This window comes from Dromiciops gliroides, chromosome 4 (assembly GCF_019393635.1).
Source record: "Dromiciops gliroides isolate mDroGli1 chromosome 4, mDroGli1.pri, whole genome shotgun sequence".
NCBI lineage: Eukaryota > Metazoa > Chordata > Mammalia > Microbiotheria > Microbiotheriidae > Dromiciops > Dromiciops gliroides.
Window position 1 is genome coordinate 272545104 of NC_057864.1, and position 19416 is coordinate 272564519.

Sequence of the window (19416 nt, forward strand, 5' to 3'; positions counted from 1 at the left end):
AAATGAAAAGTTAAGGGACCTATATGTACAAAAAAAAATATTTATGGCAGCCCTTTTCTGGTGCAAAGAATTTGAAATCAAGTTGATGCCCATCAATTGGGAAGTAGCTGAATATATTGTGGGATGAGATTATGCTGAAACACTATTGTGCTATAAGAAATGATGAGCTGGATGCTCTCAGAAAAACCTGGAAAGACTTACTTGAGCTGATGCAAAGTGAGATGTACTGTATACAAAGTAGCAGCAATATTGTATGATCAGCTGTGAATGACTTTACTATTCTCAGCAATAAAATTATCCAAGACAACTCTGAAGGATTTGTGATGAAAAATGCAATTCATCTCCAGAAAAAGAATTGATGGTGTCTGAATACAGATTGAAGCATAATTTTTTTGTTTATTTTTCTCAATTTTTTTGTCTGTTTTCTTTTACAACCAAATATGGGAATGTTTTGCATGATTACACATGTATAACTTTAAAAAAAGATTTATAATCCTCCTGCTTCCCTCTTATTTAGGGCATCAGATCAAAATGGCCTACATTCATGGTGTGGCAAAATCTCCTAGAGAACTCAGGTGTCATCCAGAGAACTGTGGTTCATCTAGAGTTCCTTTTAACAAACTCGGGTGAATATCAGGAATACACTAGTTGAAGTGTGGGGGGATATAATAATAGTTCATTTTCCCATATCATCGGGGTCTCATTTCAGTTTTGTACCTCCTCGAGGACTTAGCACCCTACTCTCTCTGCCTATAGTAATCCTTAATGGATTTTGTGATGAATAGCAATTCATAGTTTACAAAGCACTCTGCAACTTTATCTCATATGAATGTTTTGTAGGAGAAAACTGAGGACCAGAAAAGTAAATAACTTGCCTAGAGTCATTCAGTGGACAAACTAGGAATATGATCTATATTGCAACTCCATCCTTAGTGCTCTTTCCATTATTCCAGCCTACTTTTTTCTCTTTGATACTTTGAATATTGCTGGTTTTATGGGGAAATGATATTCAGCTCCAAATTACTAATAACAAGAGTAATGTAAATTTAAACAACTTGAGATTTCACCTTTTACCCATTAGATTACCAAGGATGCCACATGAATAATGGAAGAATTCCATTAGATTACCAAAGATGACATACATTTTCCAACACTCACCATTCTCATGCTATGAAAACAACTGTTGAGAAGACAGGTACACTAATGCACTGTTGGTAGAATTGTAAATTCAACTACACTGAAAAATATGGAACATACCATGAAAGTAACTAAATTATGCATATCCTTTGACCCAATGATATCACTAAGTGGAATTTACCACAAGGAAGTCAAAGACAGAAGGAAAGATTCTTTGCCTAATAATATTAATAGCAGCCCTTTTTGTATGTACAGTGGCAAAAACAAACAAGCTACAAAGAAGGTATCCATCCATTAATAGAATGGTTGAACAAATGTGGTATATTAATATAATAGAATATTATGAGGTAAGAAAAAAGAATGTGAAGAATTTGGAGAAACTTGGAAAGATACGATTTAATTACAGACAAGGAGGCTTGATCAGACTTGGGCACTTCTAATCTACTTTTTACGAAAAGCAAACCCATTTCATTTTGAAAAGTATATGGATGAATATAATATATGCACTGTAACTGAAATGTGCAAATCATTTTTGGAAGGTATGTCTTTAATGGTACAGCGGTGTAGTATAGGGGATAGAGAGTCAATCTTGAATTCTGGAAGACCTATGGTCAAAATTCTACTTCTGACAACATACTGGCGCTTGGTGCCTCAAAGCAATTCTCTAAGAAAAGTCATAGAACAGGTCTGCATTGGGAGAAGGTGTTTATTCTAAGAGTGCCTTATGTTTATGAAATCACATATCTCTGGCTTTTGCTGTCTCTATGTCTCTGTCCCTACCTGTCTTTCCCCATGCTGTATTAGGACTGAATAGTCACCCATTTTTTAAAAAATTGGATTAACATTGATTTTTACCAAGAAGCAAAAATGTTTGAGAAAATATATGTACCTGCCTTCTTTGAAGACTTGAGCAAACTGTGGATTGGAAAAATGCATGGCTGTCAAACTTTGTTGATGTGTTGGTTTTGCTAAACTCTTTCCTCCCTTTCTTTTAAATCTCTAAAATAAGGCATGGTACATTGGACAGGGGAAGATAGAGGGTTATATTTGGAAAGCAAGTAGTGTGGTGTAGTAGAAAGAGTCAGCTCAGGTGTTAGAGGACATGAACTCAAATCCCACATCTGCCTAATAGTAGGGGGACCTCAGGCAAATCATGTAACCTCCTTAGTGTCTCCGTCTCTGTCTCTGTCTCTGTCTCTTTGTCTCTCTGTCTCTGTCTCTGTCTCTTTGTCTCTCTGTCTCTTTCTGTCTCTCTGTCTCTGTCTCTGTCTCACACACACACACACACACACACACACACACACACACACACACACACACACACACACGTTCATAAATCTTTTCTCATCTCTGGACCTTAGAGAGATTTGTCCTGATCTTTCCCACTCCAAACCTGTGATGAATACTGATCTTGCTGATTAATTCTGCCTATTGACTAGAATGTCCACTAGATGTCACTACACTCCTAACTTTCTGAGGACTGTGCTGGAGCTTCTGCTGTTAGTTTCTGTGCTCAGGACTGTAGAAATACTTTCTACTCTAGTCACTCTGATTGTGGTGATTGGAGGGGTATGGTGAGGGAAAGGTGGGCTAATTCCTGAATATGTAATTGTCTTATTGACTTGAGAGATCACGATATAAACCTCCCACCACATCCTCCCCCTGTCTCTCTATAAGGAGAGAAACTGAGTGAATCTTTTTTTTTTTTCTCTTTCAGCAAAAGGAAGCTTGAAAATGGAGAGAGAAATGATTCAGGAAGTGAGTGTGTGGCAGCAGCAAATCCCAGTTATTTCTGGGGGGGTCACAGCAAGATGTAAAAAAGGTACAAAGTAAGTTGGCCTCAACTAAGGCCTTCCTCCCTCATCCTCACATTTTCCAGATATTATGGTTCAAATTTAGAGGGAGTATTGCACAATGGACAGAGAACCAAGAAGACAAGTCTCATGTCCGGCACATAATGACTTGATAACCCTGAACAAGCCATTTAAACACTTAGTGCCACTGACAATTCTCCAAGACCATAGCAATTATAAGGCAGGTGCTTATCTGCCCTGGTGGAAGGAGCTTCCTCATCCTGTGATCTGCATATTATTGAAATCAAGGGTCCAGATTTTTTTTTAATGGTTCAATTATTTTTAAATAGTTCATTTTTTTAAAAAAAATGGTTCAAGTTAGTGTAAGGAAGGGGTTCCAGATGCACACTACCCGTGTGAACAGGTTAATTCCATCAAACAAATGGGTGATCACACAACCAACTTGGCATGGCAGAATATCTTTTTGATAAGCACTCCCTTGGAGACAGTGACAACAAGAGCTAAACCACATCTGCCTTCCCCAATACCTGGGAACTGTGGGTGTGACTTCTACTGTCTTTCAGTGCATGCAGAACATTTCAGTCCTTCATTAAGAGGGTTCAAGTTTGCCTTTAGTTAGGTAAGAGAGGAATATAAAAGTTATGCTTCATGGAATGAGGGAACTGGTTTAACACAATAGATTTAAAGCTGGAAAGAAGTTTAGAAAACATATAACCCAATGCCCCCCTTATTCTAAAGATGAGGAAACTGAGGTCTAGAGAAGAGAAATAACTCACCCAAGTCACACAGCTGTGGAGTCAGGATGTGAACCTAGGTCTTTCTGACTCTAAATCCAGCCTACTTTCCATTTTCCTGCTTTTTTTTTTTTTTGCGGGGCAATGGGGGTAAGTGACTTGCCCAGGGTCACACAGCTAGTAAGTGTCAAGTGTCTGAGGCCGGATTTGAACTCAGGTACTCCTGAATCCAGGGTCGGTGCTTTATCCACTGTGCCACCTAGCCGCCCCCCATTTCCCTGCTTCTTAAGTAATGTCTGCTTTTGATTGTCTGAAGGAAATGAAGGGGGAAGTGTGGTATTTTATTATGTACACCCAGCAGCTTGAGTTGTTAGTTAAGAGCAGCAGTTGACCTCCAGGGTCCTTTCCAGATTGAGAGCCCTAGAATTTGGTGTAACTGTCTTTTTTTCCTTCAAGAAATTGCTCCTATGATGGCCAAATCCCTGAAGACATTTACAAACCACATTGGACCATGGCATAACAGATAGTGAATGATAAAAATGCTGGTACAAAGTATGAACCAGTTTAGAATGTCTGATCTGGTAAAAAGAGAATATGATCTTGTTCAGTTTGTTCATATTAGCCACCGCAAGGATCAATATATAAAATATGATTTAAGCAGAGGAGGTTGCCAGTGCATACCATTTTATCTTAAACTCCCACAATGCTGTTTTGTAGTAGAGTGATCAAGAGACAAGATAGAGAATATAGTGAAGCTGTATCATTTCATGCTGCAATTTTTCTGTTGATAATAAATGTGTTCTGGCTACTTATTTTTAAGACTCCCAGCATTTTAGGCTCATGTCATACATGTGCTCTACACACATAACATGCATATAAGATCATCAATGGTTGTTTGATTATATGGTGTCTTAGACTTCCAGAAGTTACCCTGTTTTAGCTGATGCAATAAGTCTCTCTTACTTATTTAGTAGCTAAGTATTCTAGGAAAGAATTGGGGCTTTCCCAGCATAGAAACCCGTCAAGTGTATTGTTTTAGTTTATAATTTTTGTTCCTATATTTTATTTTTATATCACCTTCATTTCTCAATATGTTCCCATCCCATTATAGCAAAGGAAAAAAAAGAGGAGGAAAAATCAGTTCAGTAAAACTACCCAATACATGAACTAATCAATACACCAGACTATAAGATGTGGTATGAGGTCGATCTTATTCAGAGGTTGGAAACCTCAAGGCTTTAATACTAGGACAGTCAGTGAATCCCCAAATCAAATGTTGTAGTTGCTTTGAACATGTATACATTATGTAACCTTATAGAGAGAGGATGATTGATAGTACATGTGTGTTACTTCTCTCATTCTTTACTTCATTGTTTAAGCGTAACTCTAGATTTCTTTCCTGCATAGTTAACAGCTCTATCAACAACATATGAATGAGCCTAGTAGACAACTATTTGAAGAAGGTTGGCATTGAAAGGAAAAGATTTGTTATAATCTTTATGGGAAATATGATAGTCCATAAGAGTCACATGGAAGGATACTGTAAAGGCAGTGAATATCCAACTGAAATTTGGTCCCTGGGGCTTATAGTGGATGAAATCAGTGGGATTTCATGTTTTTCTTTACTAGTGTTCAGTAGTCCAGGAACAGGAATACAGAAGTAAGATAGTAGGAGTTATCTAGAGTTGAAAATTAGGAAATTGAGAATGGTAGACATCCCTAGGGATAAAGGAAAATCCTGTTAAGTTTTTTTTTTGTTTGTTTTGTTTTTTGTTTGTTTGTTTTGCAGGGCAATGAGGGTTTAGTGACTTTCCCAGGGTCACACAGCTAGTTAAGTGTTAAGTGTCTGAGGCCAGATTTGAACTCAGGTTCTCCTGAATCCAAGGCTGGTGCTTTATCCACTATGGCACCTAGCTGCCCCAGAAGTAATTTTTAAAAGACTTAACAGGAGGGGCTATTAATAGCTTTGATTTCTTCCTCTGAAATCTGCCTAGTCATAACCATTGACCATCTAGCAATTGGGGAATGAGCTCTATAACTCTTAACTAAGAGAACTAAAGATTGAAAGGATTGTGGAAGTTGATATTGCCCATAATATGCAAGTGAAAAAATGGAAATGTTGTAGACATAAAGCTAATTTGGGAGCCATAGGGGTCTGGGAACAATTTGATTTTGGTACATTTAAATTTGACAATGAATGGTTCCAGTTAGAAAGCCAGACCTCCCTTGCCCCATTCTTATATATATTTCTTTTTCAATTGTGGTATTGTTTCTTCCTTTTTTGTTTGTCCCCATTCTTTAAAAAATAACACTTATTGTAAATTTATCAATTGAAAGCAAACATTTCAATATACAAAAAAAATTGTATATGAAATGGTGAACTCGTTACAGTTTTTTGCTAAAAGATCACATAGGTGTGTATTTATTATGGTAGCAACATTTTTTTTTTGTATTTACCTTTGCACTCTTTCCATGGTGACCTATTCTTATTTATCTTTGTATTCCCTATACAGAAGTTAGAAATACCTTTAGACATAGAAACATTTCCTCAATCTATAGCACACTCCCATTTCCCTCTCTATCCCCAGCAATATAAGAATAATTGTATATGTGGAGTAGTCAACAAATCCTGGCTAGAAATCCTCCATGTGATAAAAAATCATCTACAAGATTTTTTTTTAAATCTTACTCTAACATTCTACCAAAACTAGCATTATCATCAGAAAAGAAATGTAGGATTTCTTGTTTTCTTTTTCTTTTTTCTTTCTTTTTTCATATTTTTAATTAAAATTTTTTCATAAAAGTATTTTATTATTTTCCAGTTACATGTAGAGATAGTTTTCAACATTTCTTTTTATAAAATTTCTATTTTCAAATTTTTCTCCCTCCGTCTCCTCCCTCCCACCTCCCCAAGACATCAAATAAACTGATATAGGTTATATATGTACAATCACATTAAACATATTTCTGCATTAGTCATGCTGTGAAAGAAGAATCAGAGCAAAAAGGAAAAACCTCAAAAAAGAAAAACAAAAAAAGTAAAAATAGTATGGTTCAATATGCATCTAGATTCCATAGGTTTTTTTTTTCCTGGATTTGGAGAGCATTTTCCATCATGAGTCCTTTGGAACTATCTTGGACCATTGTATTGCTGAGAAGAGTCAAGTCTATCCCAGTTGATCAACACACAATGTTGATGATACTGTGTACAATGTTCTCCTGGTTCTGCTCATCTCATTCAGCATCAGTTCATGTAAGTCCTTCCAGGTTTCTCTGAAATCCTCCTGCTCATCATTTCTTATAGCACAATAGAATTCCGTTACATTCATATACCACAACTTGTTCAGCCATTCCCCAATTGATGGGCAGCCCCTCAATTTCCAATTCCTTGCCATCACAAAAAGAGCAGCTATAAATATTTTTGTATATGTGGGTCCTTTTCCCTTTTTTATGATCTTGATTTCTTATTTTCTGAGCCTCTTTTTCAGTAAAATCATCCAATCTCTACAAGAAACTGAGAGGTAGTGGGCCTAAAAAGATATATCTGACACAAGACCTGATCCCAAGGAACTTACAATCTATTAGGGATGGGGAGAGAAGACAAGTATAATAACAAATGATACAAGGGAGAAGGGAGATATGGGAATTCAAAGAAAAGGTCCAGGTCTGGAGAGATTTGGGGAAGAAAAAAATAATCTTAAGTTAGAGGTATCAGACAAGACTTCTGGGGGAACATGCCTGGTATGACCTCTACGTTACTGAAAAGTGATCTGCTACTGACTGTGTGCGGCCAGATCTAATTTTGAAGCATTAATCACTTTGTCCAGACTTCTAGTCTCTGAAAGCTATGAAACAGTGGTAACCATCTCATTAAATGACTTGGTAGAAACCAAATAAATGTCTAGCACATTTATGTATTACTCCACCCCCAATATATGTAGATGTTCTGACTGATAAAAAAAAATCACAAAAAGCTACTGAAATAAAGTAATGAGATATTCTCAAATGTAGCAAGATATTATGGAATCTGGTCAGTCCTCAGCCTACCACTTGATTTATTGCTATATATTTAATTTTATCCTACTGAGCTCTATAACAATCCACCAGTTCATTGAAACAATATTTTCTTGCTAGTAAATTTGCAATCTTTCTCATTAACTTGACCTCCCACCCTAGTTCATTAAATATTAAATACGTAACTAGAGAGATCTTTTCCATTGGTACACTTATTTATCTATAAATATCAAGATTTTTGAGTACATTTATATCTATATATGTATATATAGATATATAGTTTGTTAACTAATGGAAGCAATAATAAGGCAAAGACATACATAACTATTTACCATATGTTGGAAATGGCAAATGCCATCACAAACCCTCAATATTATAGTTGATTCATTTTATTCACTTGGCAAGAAAAAAGTCTCATTCCATTCAGTTCACCCAGTATACTGTTTAAATCCTCTTAAGAGGATTAGATACTAATAAGTATCTAAGGTCAGATCTGAACTCAGGGAGATGAATTCCTGACTCTAGGCCCAGCTATCTATCTACTACTATCTAGCTGTCCTAGATATGTAGGGAGAGGGAGAATGAAGAATTAAAGATGATTCCAAGATAAGGAGCCCAACTGAATGGGAATATTGTGATACCATTAATAAAAATGAAGAAATTAAGGAGAGAAGCAGGTTATAGGGAGAAAATTAGTTCAGTTTTGCACATAGAGTTTGAAGGGCTGGTTAAACTTTACGGTCACCAGCTAACACTTGGATATTTGAGATTGGAGTTGTAAGGAGCAAGTACAGGTAAAGATATGTGTGTGTATATACACAAACATACATAAATACACACATCTCTCTATATATGTAAATATATATTTGTGAATCAGATACATAGAGATGGTGACTGAAAGTATGAGAGTAGATGACATTCCCAAATGAGAGAAGAGAGAAAGAAAAGAGGGTCCAGATGAGAACTTTGAGGGAAAAGGGACTATTATTTAGAGAGTTAGAGGGAAATGAGGAAAGACTGAAAAACAAGGAATAAGAGCAGACAGAAGTATAAGGAGCGGTCGATTCCCCTGCATAGGTACAGTAGGCCAAATTAGAGTATTAAACTTGTTGTTTAGGGTTTTTTTGGTCAGTCATGACTGACCCTTTGTGACCCCTTTTGGCATTTTCTTGACAAAGATATTGGAGTGGATTGCTATTTCCTTCTCCAGCTTATTTTATAGATAGGGAAACCAGGGCAAACAAAGTCAGGTGATTTGCCAGAGTCACATAGCTAGTGTCTGAGGTCTGATTTGAACTCAGGTACTCCTGACTCCAGACCTGCTACTCTACCTACTGTGCCATCTAGTTGCCCATTGAATATGCCCTACTATTAAACTAGATACTAATATTTGCAGAGAAGAATGAACAAGTCAATCTAAAATGCATTTATTAAGTGCCCTTTCCATTTTGTATAGATCTGTGATTTCATTGTTACAAAAAATTCTTAATGAGGAAACTCCTTCCACCATTGCAGAGCTGCAATTGTAGTCTGAGGTAGCTGTTCCCAGGACACTGAGAAGTCATAAAATCTGCCAAGGCTCATTTATCAAGTATAAATAAACAGATCATTTCTATTTAATATGGTAAATGGTATCTATTTAAAACCAAGAACCAGCATTCTGTAATGGAGAAATGCTAGAATCTTTTCCAATAAGATCAAGAGTAAAAGAATGAGGTTCATTGTCACTACTCTACTTGATATAGAGCTAGAAAAGCTAGCTATAGCAATAAGAGAAGAAATAAAGGAATCAGCGTTAAGCAAAGAGTAAACAAAATTATTACTTTTGATAGAAGACATGAATGTTTACATATAGAAAGCTAAAATCAATTGAAATAATAATTCCAGTAAGGTAGCAAAACAAAATGAACTTACAAAAAAACCCCTCATCCCTTCTACATATTACCATCAAAATTCACCAAGAAGAGATAGAATAACTACTGCTATTTAAAATTAATAAAGAACACATAGAATATCTGGAAGTCCTATTATCAATATACATGTAGGAATTATATTAATACAAATAGACAACATACTTTCCAGAAATAAAGACTTAGCTAAATAATTGAAGGATCCTTTATGATTTATACTTTGGCTATGTCAACATAATAAAAATAAAAATACTTCCCAAATTAATGTATAGATTCAGTGCCATACTAATAAAATGACCAAATAGTTACCTTATAAAGCTAGAAAAAAATAATATCAACATTCATCTGAAGGAACAAAAGGTCAAGAAGGAAATAATGAAAAAGGAAAAAAATGAGGAAAGAGTAAGAAGAAAGAGTTTCAGCAGTACCAGATTTCAAACTTATACTACAAAGTAGAAATCATCAAAACTACCTGTTACTAGTTAAAAATAGAAAAATTAGTCACTGGGACAGGGTACAAACCCAACATTCAGAAGCAAAAGCACATAGTATTCATAGTGTTCTCTAAACATGAAGACCCTATCTAATGGGATAAAGACTTATCAATCATCCAAAAACTGGTGGGAGAACTGGAAAGCAATTTGGCTGAAATTAATTTTAAATTAATATCTCACACCTAAAATGATGTGAGATATATCACATTAAGCTCCAAATGGAGGAAAACATAGATATGAGGCCATATGATAAAGAGGAAGACAACTATGTGGTACAGTGGATAGAATGCAGGGCTGGAGTCAGGAAGACTCATCTTGAGTTCAAATCCAGGCTCAGACACATACAAGCTGTATGACCCTGGGCAAGTCATTTAACAACTCAGTTTCCTAGGCAATTCTCTAAGAGTATATGGTGAAGAGAAGATGCCAACCTAAATAGTTGAAGGAGTTTTATCATCTACAAGTTCCCTATATCAATGAAATCACAGGTTCAGGCTCTAACTCTTTCCTGTCATAAACAAATTAGAGGGGAGCAGCTAGGTGGCACAGTGGATAAAGCACCAGCCCTGGATTCAGGAGGACCTGAGTTCCAATCCAGCCACAGACACTTGACACTTACTAGCTGTGTGACCCTGGGCAAATCACTTAACCCTCATTGCCCCAGAAAAAAAATATAGAGGGACAGAAAAAGAGATCTTTCACAATTACAGATGGGGGAAAGTCCTTGACCAAATAGGGGGCAGCTAGGTGGTGCAGTGGATAGAACACTGGACTTGGAATCAGGAAGATTCATCTTCATGAGTTCAAATCTGGTTTCAAACATTTATGGCTATGTGACATTGGGCAAGTCACTTAATCCTGTTTGCTTCAGTTTTTCATCTGTAAACCAATCTAGAGAAGAAAATGGCAAATCACTCTAGTATCTTTGCCAAGAAAACCCCAAAATGAGTGCACAGTCAGACACAACTGAAATTAGTGAATGACAGACTTTGACCAAACAAGGGACAGAGTAGATCACTAGGGATAAAGCAGACAATTATGATTACATAAAATTGAAACTTTATATTAGAGAAATTGTGACTTTGGATTAATGTGGCTATTTAGGAAAGAGGATGGAAAGAAAAAAGTAGAGTTTGAAACAGATGGGAAGAAGAGTAATACATTTTATGTGGCTTAATTGGGACCCTAACCTGCAAGCATGTAGGGAAAGATGGTAACCCTACCTATTCCTTGATTTCCAGAATTCTCATAGACTGATAAAAGCTGTCTTTTCAGATGAGATTGCTCTCTCCTTGGTTGAGCTAAGATTCCATCTTATTAGCCATGATTTCATCTTAGAGTGTTGTGACTTTTGTGCGTTCTAGTGTCAAATATAATCAGTATAACTCCCTGGATTACTGTTTTACTTTTTGCTTTGATAATTAACATTGCTTGCTATCTGTGATTATCTTATCTATAATAAGGGTCTGGTGGGAGGGAAACTAAACTGGCTGAGACTAGGCCAACCATTACCCTCCTATTTTGGAAAAGGACTACTTCCACCCAATGGTTATGGGGAAATGAATTTTATTTTGATTGCCCCCATCCCCCCTAGTGCCCCAAAAGAATAGCATTCCTTTAGACCAAAGCTTCTTAAACTGTGGGTGGCAACCCCATATGGGCTTTCATAACTGAATGTGGGGGGGTGCAAAAAATTTGGCAACAATAAAAGGCTATATATACCTATTTTATATACCTATATCCCCGGGTTCATGTAAAAATTTCTTGAGTGAAAAGGAGCCATGAGTGGAAAAAGTTTAAGAACCCTTGCTTTTGACTGAAAATATCTAATATTTAGTAGATAGATACAATTCTATACAGACACCCCACTTGGATACGAGATCCCTTCTGCTCTCCACAAAAGTAGAAATCACAGCCTTCCTGATAAATCCCTAACACACGCAGTCAGCTTTTCTAAAATTAGACAAGTTACCTTTATTGGGTTTGTCCTGAGAGATTTTAATTTGGAGAAGATTGAAATGACTGCTATATCAAAGCACCGTTTCACAGATTAATTGTGAGGATTTCAATAAAATGTATTAAACATCAACAATGATTAAAAAAACCAACTTCCTCCATGCTAAGATGCTTCACTGGAATAAGAGCTACAGACTATGTCACAGTAGTAACAGAGAAATTCCTTTAATTGAGGATAGGGGAGTATTCTCTTAGAAAACAGGTTTTCAGTCCTTTTCTAGAAGGTACCATGGCAGGGGGCAGCTAGCTGGCACAGTGGATAAAGCGCTGGCCCTGGATTCAGGAGGACCTGAGTTCAAATTTGACCTCAGACACTTAACACTTACTAGCTGTGTGACCCCAGGCAAGTCACTTAACCCTCACTGCCCCACCAAAAAAAAAAAAAAAAAAAGGTACCATGGCATGGTAGAAAGAGCATTGACTCTAGAAACAGAGGACAGAGGTGCAAATCCTGCCTCTGACACTACTCAGATGGCTTTGGTGAAGTCATTTAACTCCTTGGACCTCAGTTTCATAAATCTAATATTCTTTGATTCTGCCCTGTGAGATTCTGATTTCCGAAGTTCTGTGTCAGAGTTGAAAAAAGAAAAACACACTTTTCTTTGTCTTTAATTCCTAGTTTTATTTATTTATTTATCTTCCCTCTAAAATGACCTTCCTCACCCAATGGGCATCTTATGGTATTTTTCTGGATAACTCTGATTGCTCTCTCAGTGTTTTAAAACAAATCCTACAGGGTTGGGTCACCTCAAATGTTGTACCAAAGTGCCCTCTAGTGTTCAAAGAATCATAATAGAAACACTTTTTCACATAAAGCTAGAGAACTTTATAAGATCTTAGGAAGCTATTTAGTTCTACCCTTTCATTCAAAAGAAAAGAACACTGGAGCCCAGAGAATTACCTAGACCCCGCCAGATGTAACTTAGTAAGGAATAGATATGAGAATTGAGCAGGGGTCCTCTGATTCCAGATTCAGCATTTTTCCCATTATGCTACAGAAAGTGGCCCCAACTTATTTTCTTTTGCCTATTTCCAACCCCTGCTCTCCACCCTGTAGGCTTCATAGTTGGCTTAGCAAGTCTTTCTGATCTGAGGACTGTCTTTATGGGAGAACAGTTGTCCAAGATTCCCTAATGAGGTAACTGGCCCTTCTGAATATAACTATACATAGTCCAGAACCATTATTCTAGCTCCACTGGGGCAATTATCTTTTAATTCTCTGAGCCAAACAGGTCAACAAGTAATTATTAAACACCCACCATGTGCTAGGCACTATGCTAAGCACTGGGGAAATAGAGAAAGACAAAAACAAACAAACAATTCCCATTTGGAATCTGGAGGAATGACCTGGAGAAGTGCCTTCTGTTATACAAGAATAATTAATAAGGTACAGAATATTATTTTCGTCTTCCCTCCCAGGAAAGGTAAACTTAGTGTGCTTTTCTGGTTTTTAAAAATATTCCCACTTTAAGGTTTACAAAGCATTTAACGTATAATATCTCATTTGATCCTCACAGAGACCCTGCAACATAGATGCTGTTGTGTTTACCCTCATTTTACAGATAAAGAAACTGAGGTTCAAAGAGTTTAAGGGACCACCCAGGGTTACATAGCCAGTAAGTGTCTATTTGAGGTGGGACTCAAGTCTAGCCAGAACTGACTCCAATTTCAGTACATCGTACTACATCACAGGACTCATTTCTCCACAGAAGCCACGTTATAAATAAGTGGTCAGCATAGTTAAAGTAGCTTTATACTTCAAGTACATCAAGGGTTAAATGGGTTGTTGTCTGCAGATCTGGGATCATAAGTAGATTTAGAACCAGAACTGACCTCAAAGGTCATCAAGTATACCTTCCCCTTTCCCATACCCACTCCTATCCTAACTTTATAGAGGAAAGAATTAAAGCCCAGAAAAGTAACTTGATTTGCCCAAGCTCTTATCAGTGGCAGTGGCAGGATTTGAATCTGCATTCTCTGATTCTAAATATAGCTTCCTTCCTTCTGCACTGCTAGCCTTTCCTTCTCTTAACAATCAATAAGCTGTAACAGTAAAAAGTGCAGTCAGTCACAAAGGCAATTCTTCTGAATGGTTTTCAGGAAGTTACCATGTAGCACTTTGTTTCTATGGGAAAATGCCTTCCAAATACCAAAGTACCAAGTTACAAATGAACTTTTAGAACACAACCCCATTCATAAAATGGGGACTCTGTGTACTGACTTCGGATGTTCACATGCTTTGCTACTCTGCAGATCTGACCTTTGACTTCCCCAGATTGAAGTGCATGGACTGTGGGATTGAGATACCAGGCTGAGAATTGTCCTGAGATATAAATGCATTCCTTTTGTGTGTTCGGATGTGGAAACATCTGTGGTCTAGTGGAAAGAACCTAAGATTTGGAGTCAGGGGACCTGGATTTGATTCCCACATTCTTATTACCTGTGTGTTCTTGGACAAATCAGCCGAAGTCTTCATAAGCCTCAGTTTCATCATCTGTAAAATGAAGAGTTGCACTAGATGCCCTCTGGGGTCTTTTCTATCTCCAGACCCATGATTCTATGCCCAAAGGGTTTGCCACATGGTACCTATCTATTGTTCTCTAAAGGAGTCTAAGGAGTCTTTGAAAAAGATGCGGCTTCTTTCCAAGGAGAAAGGGGAAAGAAGCCTGAGTTATGAGCAAGGATAACCAAGAATAAAAGACAAGGCTAACTCCCAAGGCTTGCTGTTGTTGTTTGTCCTTCATTCTCCAAGAGGTGGTGTTATGACTTGCAGTGAATTGGATTTAAGTGAGGCAGGGCTGTGCAAAGACACCAGCCTCATTCTCTCCAGCAGAGACATCTGGTTCCAGTGGCAAGATACACATCAAGACCACTAGAGATGGCCCTGGATGTTTTTGAGGTCATTGGGGTTAAGTGACTTGCCCAGGGTCACACAGCTAGTAAATGTCAAGTGTCTGAGGCCAAATTTGAACTTGGGTCCTCCTGACTCCAGGGCCAGTGCTCTATCTACTGTGCCACTTAGCTGCCATTAACTCCCAAGACTAGCCTAGAGATGAGAGAAAACAGTCCTAGATCCATTTACATTTCAGGAAATAGTTTATCTTCCATTCATGGTAGTTGGTAGAAGCTTTTAAAGGTTTTTATTTTATCGTTTGTTATTTCCCATTGTTTTGCTACTTAAAATTTTTTTATTATGAACTAGATGTCAAAAAAGGTAAACATTTCTATTTACAAAGAACAGAAAAAAGTTATATATGAAAGCATGAATCTCTCTCCTGTGTAGCTTAGTTTAAAAAACAAAACAAAACAAAAAAATATATATACATTTATCATAGCAGCACCAACACTGTCCTGATTCTTTGTTCCTTTCTGAACTTTTCTGCTCTCTTTTATAATTTTTAAAATGTTTCACTGATGTTTATTTATTTTCTTCTATATTTGCATTCCTATAACCATCTTTCCTCTGTCAAGTATAAAATAAATGCTCCCTTGCAACAAAGTATAATCAAACAAAACAAATTTATACATTGGTTGTGTCTTATTCTCTTTCAGTCTCCCTTCTCTGCCAAGAGGTGGGGCATGTGTCTCTGCATCAGCTTTCTGGAGTTGTGAAGGGTCATGGCACGGATCAGAATTCTTAAGTCTTTTTAAGTTGTCTTTTTTCACAGTACTGTAGTTGGATAAATTGTTTTCCTGGCTCTTCTCATTTTGCTCTACCTCATTTCATACAAGTGTTCTCTGAGTCCTTCTTCTTAGTTGTTTCTTACAGGCAATATTTGTCCATTATATTCATGGATTGTCATTTGTTTAGCCATTGCCAAATTGATGGGCACCCACTTCCTTCATTTCTAGTTCTTTGCTACAAAAAAAAAAAACCCACAAACAACTAGGAATATGAGATACCTTTCCAGTTTTATTTCACATTATTCCCCTTTCTATAATCTACATTCTAGTCAAACTGGATTATTAGCTGCTCCTGAGTCCAGTTTTGCCATCTCCTGTGCATTTTCACAGGACACCTCCCGTGCCTGGAGCATCCTTCCCTTACATCTGTTGAAATCCTTTAAGGTGGCACGTCCTCCATGCAACTTTCTCTCATCCTCCCCTCCCCCCTCCCCTCCCACCCCTCAAATTTTCTTGGAGAATTTAGTCTGATTCCCCTTTTGGCTCACTGATAGCAGTCTTATTTTATGTATCACTTTGTTCTGGTTAAAATGTAAGCTCTTTGAGAGTAGGGAGTTACTGTGTCATTGTTTTTTGTTTTGTTTCTTAATCTTTGTATCCTATGACCTAGCACAGTGCCTCACACATAGTAGCAGCTAGAGGCAACTAAGTAGTACAGAAGATAGTGAGCTGGACCTGGGGTCAGAAAGACTCCAGTTCAAATTCCTCCCCAGGCACTCGTTCTATAACCCAAGGAAAGTCACTTAGCCCCAGTTTCTTCATCTGTAAAATAAAGATAATAATACTTCCCAGGGTTGTAGTGAGGATTAAATGAGATAATATTTATATAAGGGTTTTTGCAAGCCTGAAAGCACTGTATAAATGCTAGCTACTGTTATCACAGTAGAAGCAAAAGAAATAATTTTTGCTAAATTGAATAGTAAAAAAAAAATTAAAAGTCATTTCTATTTTGGGGCCAGTAGCCCCCTGGGGCATAGTTCAGTATCAGCAGGCAAGAATCAAGGTTGTTTTTGATTCCCGGTTTCTGCACCTGATACTTCAAGTGCTCTACCTCTAAACAGAATTTGAAGCTTTAAGAGCTCTGTTCTGTCTCACAGCCAGACTGTTTGCTGTTCCTTTTAATTTCATCCTGTAATGGTGGGAAATGGGGTACGGGTTGTGTTAGGGGTTGGGGTTCTTAGGAATTCCTCTTTAAAGAATTACACCCTCTTGCACACAAAACGTAGTTAGAATAAGGTGATAGTTTATTTAGGAACAAGGGAAGGGAAGGGTGGGGGGAGGGAAACCATGAAAGAAATCCTTGGACTTTTCATGGGGAGATTTGGCATAAAGCACATGGCTCAGAGGTACCAAATCTCCTTGAACAGGAGACTGGAAGGTACTTTTATAGAGGACTGATGGGGGTGGACCATCTGCCCGTGAAAAGTTCCTTTAGTGAGAGAGGACCATCCCGGACTGGTGGTAGCTGGGGGAATTGGGTGAGGAGTGGAGGACCGTCCCCCACTGGTAGTGACTAGAGGAATTGGGTGAGGGGTGGCTACGGATCCCTCTTCAGAACACAAGGGCCGCAGCCACACCCAAATTTATCTCCCCAGGGTAAGGGAGACCAGAATGAAGGGTAGGAATCCCAAGCTAGCTCAGTCTGATTGGGTTCAGCTTATCTCTTCTAGGCGTTATCTGTCCTCTGGTTTAGTTTCTCAAGGAGAAGGTTCCTTGATGTGCACCAGAGAATTTCTGGGGTGCTCTGCACCCCATGACAATCCATTATATATTTGTCAGTGTGAAACCAGAAAGGAATTCAAAATCCATTGAAGTTCCTTGCTAAACATCACTTCTCCCACTTATATCAGCTATGGTGAAATTGAAAATTTGAGAGACTATGGTATAAGAGACAGAATGCTCGATTTGGAGTCAAAAGGACTTGGATGGCTGGTTTTGTTTCTCTGAGCCCTCCTATTACTGGAGAGTGAGACAGGAATAAAAAGACAGAGTCTTGTACATGCATGTGTGAGCAAGCATACACACACATACCTCCTTGGTTTGTCCCTTTAGGTATGTAGGTACCACAGTGCTGGAATTCAAATCTGGCCTCTGATGCTTACTAGCTGTGTGTCTCTGTGCAAAACAGTTAACCTAAAAAAAAAAGTTAACCTCTCTTTGACTCAGTTTCCTCATCTGTAAAATGGGGATAACAATAGCACCTGCATCCCAAAGTTATGAGGATCAAATTACATAATAGTTGTAAAATGCTTGGCACAGTATTTGGCACACAATAAGCATTATTTTTAGTTATTTTAATTTTTTATCATCATCTCTTAAAGTCTTGAAGAAAAGAATTAAGGATGTGGCAGGCACCAAGGCTGTTATTGACCAGCCTCCACCTCTTCCTTTTCTCCTCTAGAGTCCCCCCAAACTCCTGCCAATATGAAAACTATCCTCCTGTCTGAGAGCTTATTTCAAGTTGGTTTCCTTTCTTCCAAAACTGGATAGAACTACAAATCCCAGGGGGCTCTTAGCCACCTAATCCCTTCCCAGAGGTCATTTTATCTTTATGTGTGTACATATTGTCTTTTCTATTAGAATCTAAGCTACTGGGGCAGCTAGGTGGTGCAGTGGATAGAGCACCAGCCCTGGAGTCAGGAGTACCTGGGTTCAAATCCGGCCTCAGACACTTAACAGTTACTAGCTGTGTGACCCTGGGCAAGTCACTTAATCCCAATTGCCTCACTAAAAAAAAAAAAAAGAAGAAGAATCTAAGTTCCTTAAGGTTAGGCACTACCTTGCTTTTGTCTTTGTATCTCCAGTGCTTAGCTTACTATTATATAGTTGGTGCTTAATAAATGTTGATTGATCAAAAAAACTGGATGATCATTTGTTGGGCACGTTGTTGAGGAGAGTCTTGTTTAAGTTTAAGCTATACTTAAGTGCTGAGATCCCTTTCAACTTTGAGATCCTGGGATTCTATGAAATAAGGTATATTTATACCCACTAGGTGAAGCCTATATGCTGCATGTGATAGAAATCTGGCAAACTTATTTTTCCTGAGGAATACCTGCTTGTACTCTGTTGTATCTACCTTCTATATTCACTGAACTCCTAACAGCTGTAACTGCAGGCAAACCACTCTCAGCCTCACTTTCCTCATCTAGAAAGTGGAAATAATAATAGCACTGCCCCCACCCCCCGCCAGGATTGTTGTGAGGATCAAATGAGATAAAATATGTACAGTGCTTTTCAAACGTTAAAGAACTATATATGCTAGCTACTATTTATGAGAAATTTGTGAGAATTAGATCTACTACCAGGTTTTACACAATTTCTGTTTATACAAGTTCCCTTGCAAAGTACTTGGTAAACCAATAATTCCCAAAGCCACATTCATCATTATGATGTTTTAAAATTGATATCATAACTCTGTTCTGGACCATGTTGTACTAAGCAATATCTAACTTGATAGTTAATGCTTGGTCATAGTTGAGGATCATTTAAAATTAGTGAAATATTTTAATTTATGTTATTTATTGAACAACATACAGAAAGGTGCTATTGATTGCTGTTACTTTCTAAAATTAGATAGACACTCTGACCATAGTGATAGGGAGGTAATCCTTTG

At 37.7% G+C, this 19416-nt stretch overlaps 1 protein-coding gene across 1 annotated transcript in view; it reads left to right on the plus strand.

Annotated features, from left to right (window-relative positions):
* LOC122755017 (elongin-A-like) overlaps positions 1-4212 on the plus strand; it is a 91019-nt gene extending 86807 nt beyond the window's left edge. The window contains 4 exon segments of the mRNA XM_044003423.1: positions 518-626; positions 2855-2924; positions 2927-2966; positions 4142-4212. Coding sequence (XP_043859358.1) covers positions 518-626; positions 2855-2924; positions 2927-2966; positions 4142-4212 — 290 coding nt within the window.
* Positions 4213-19416: the final 15204 nt, after the last annotated feature.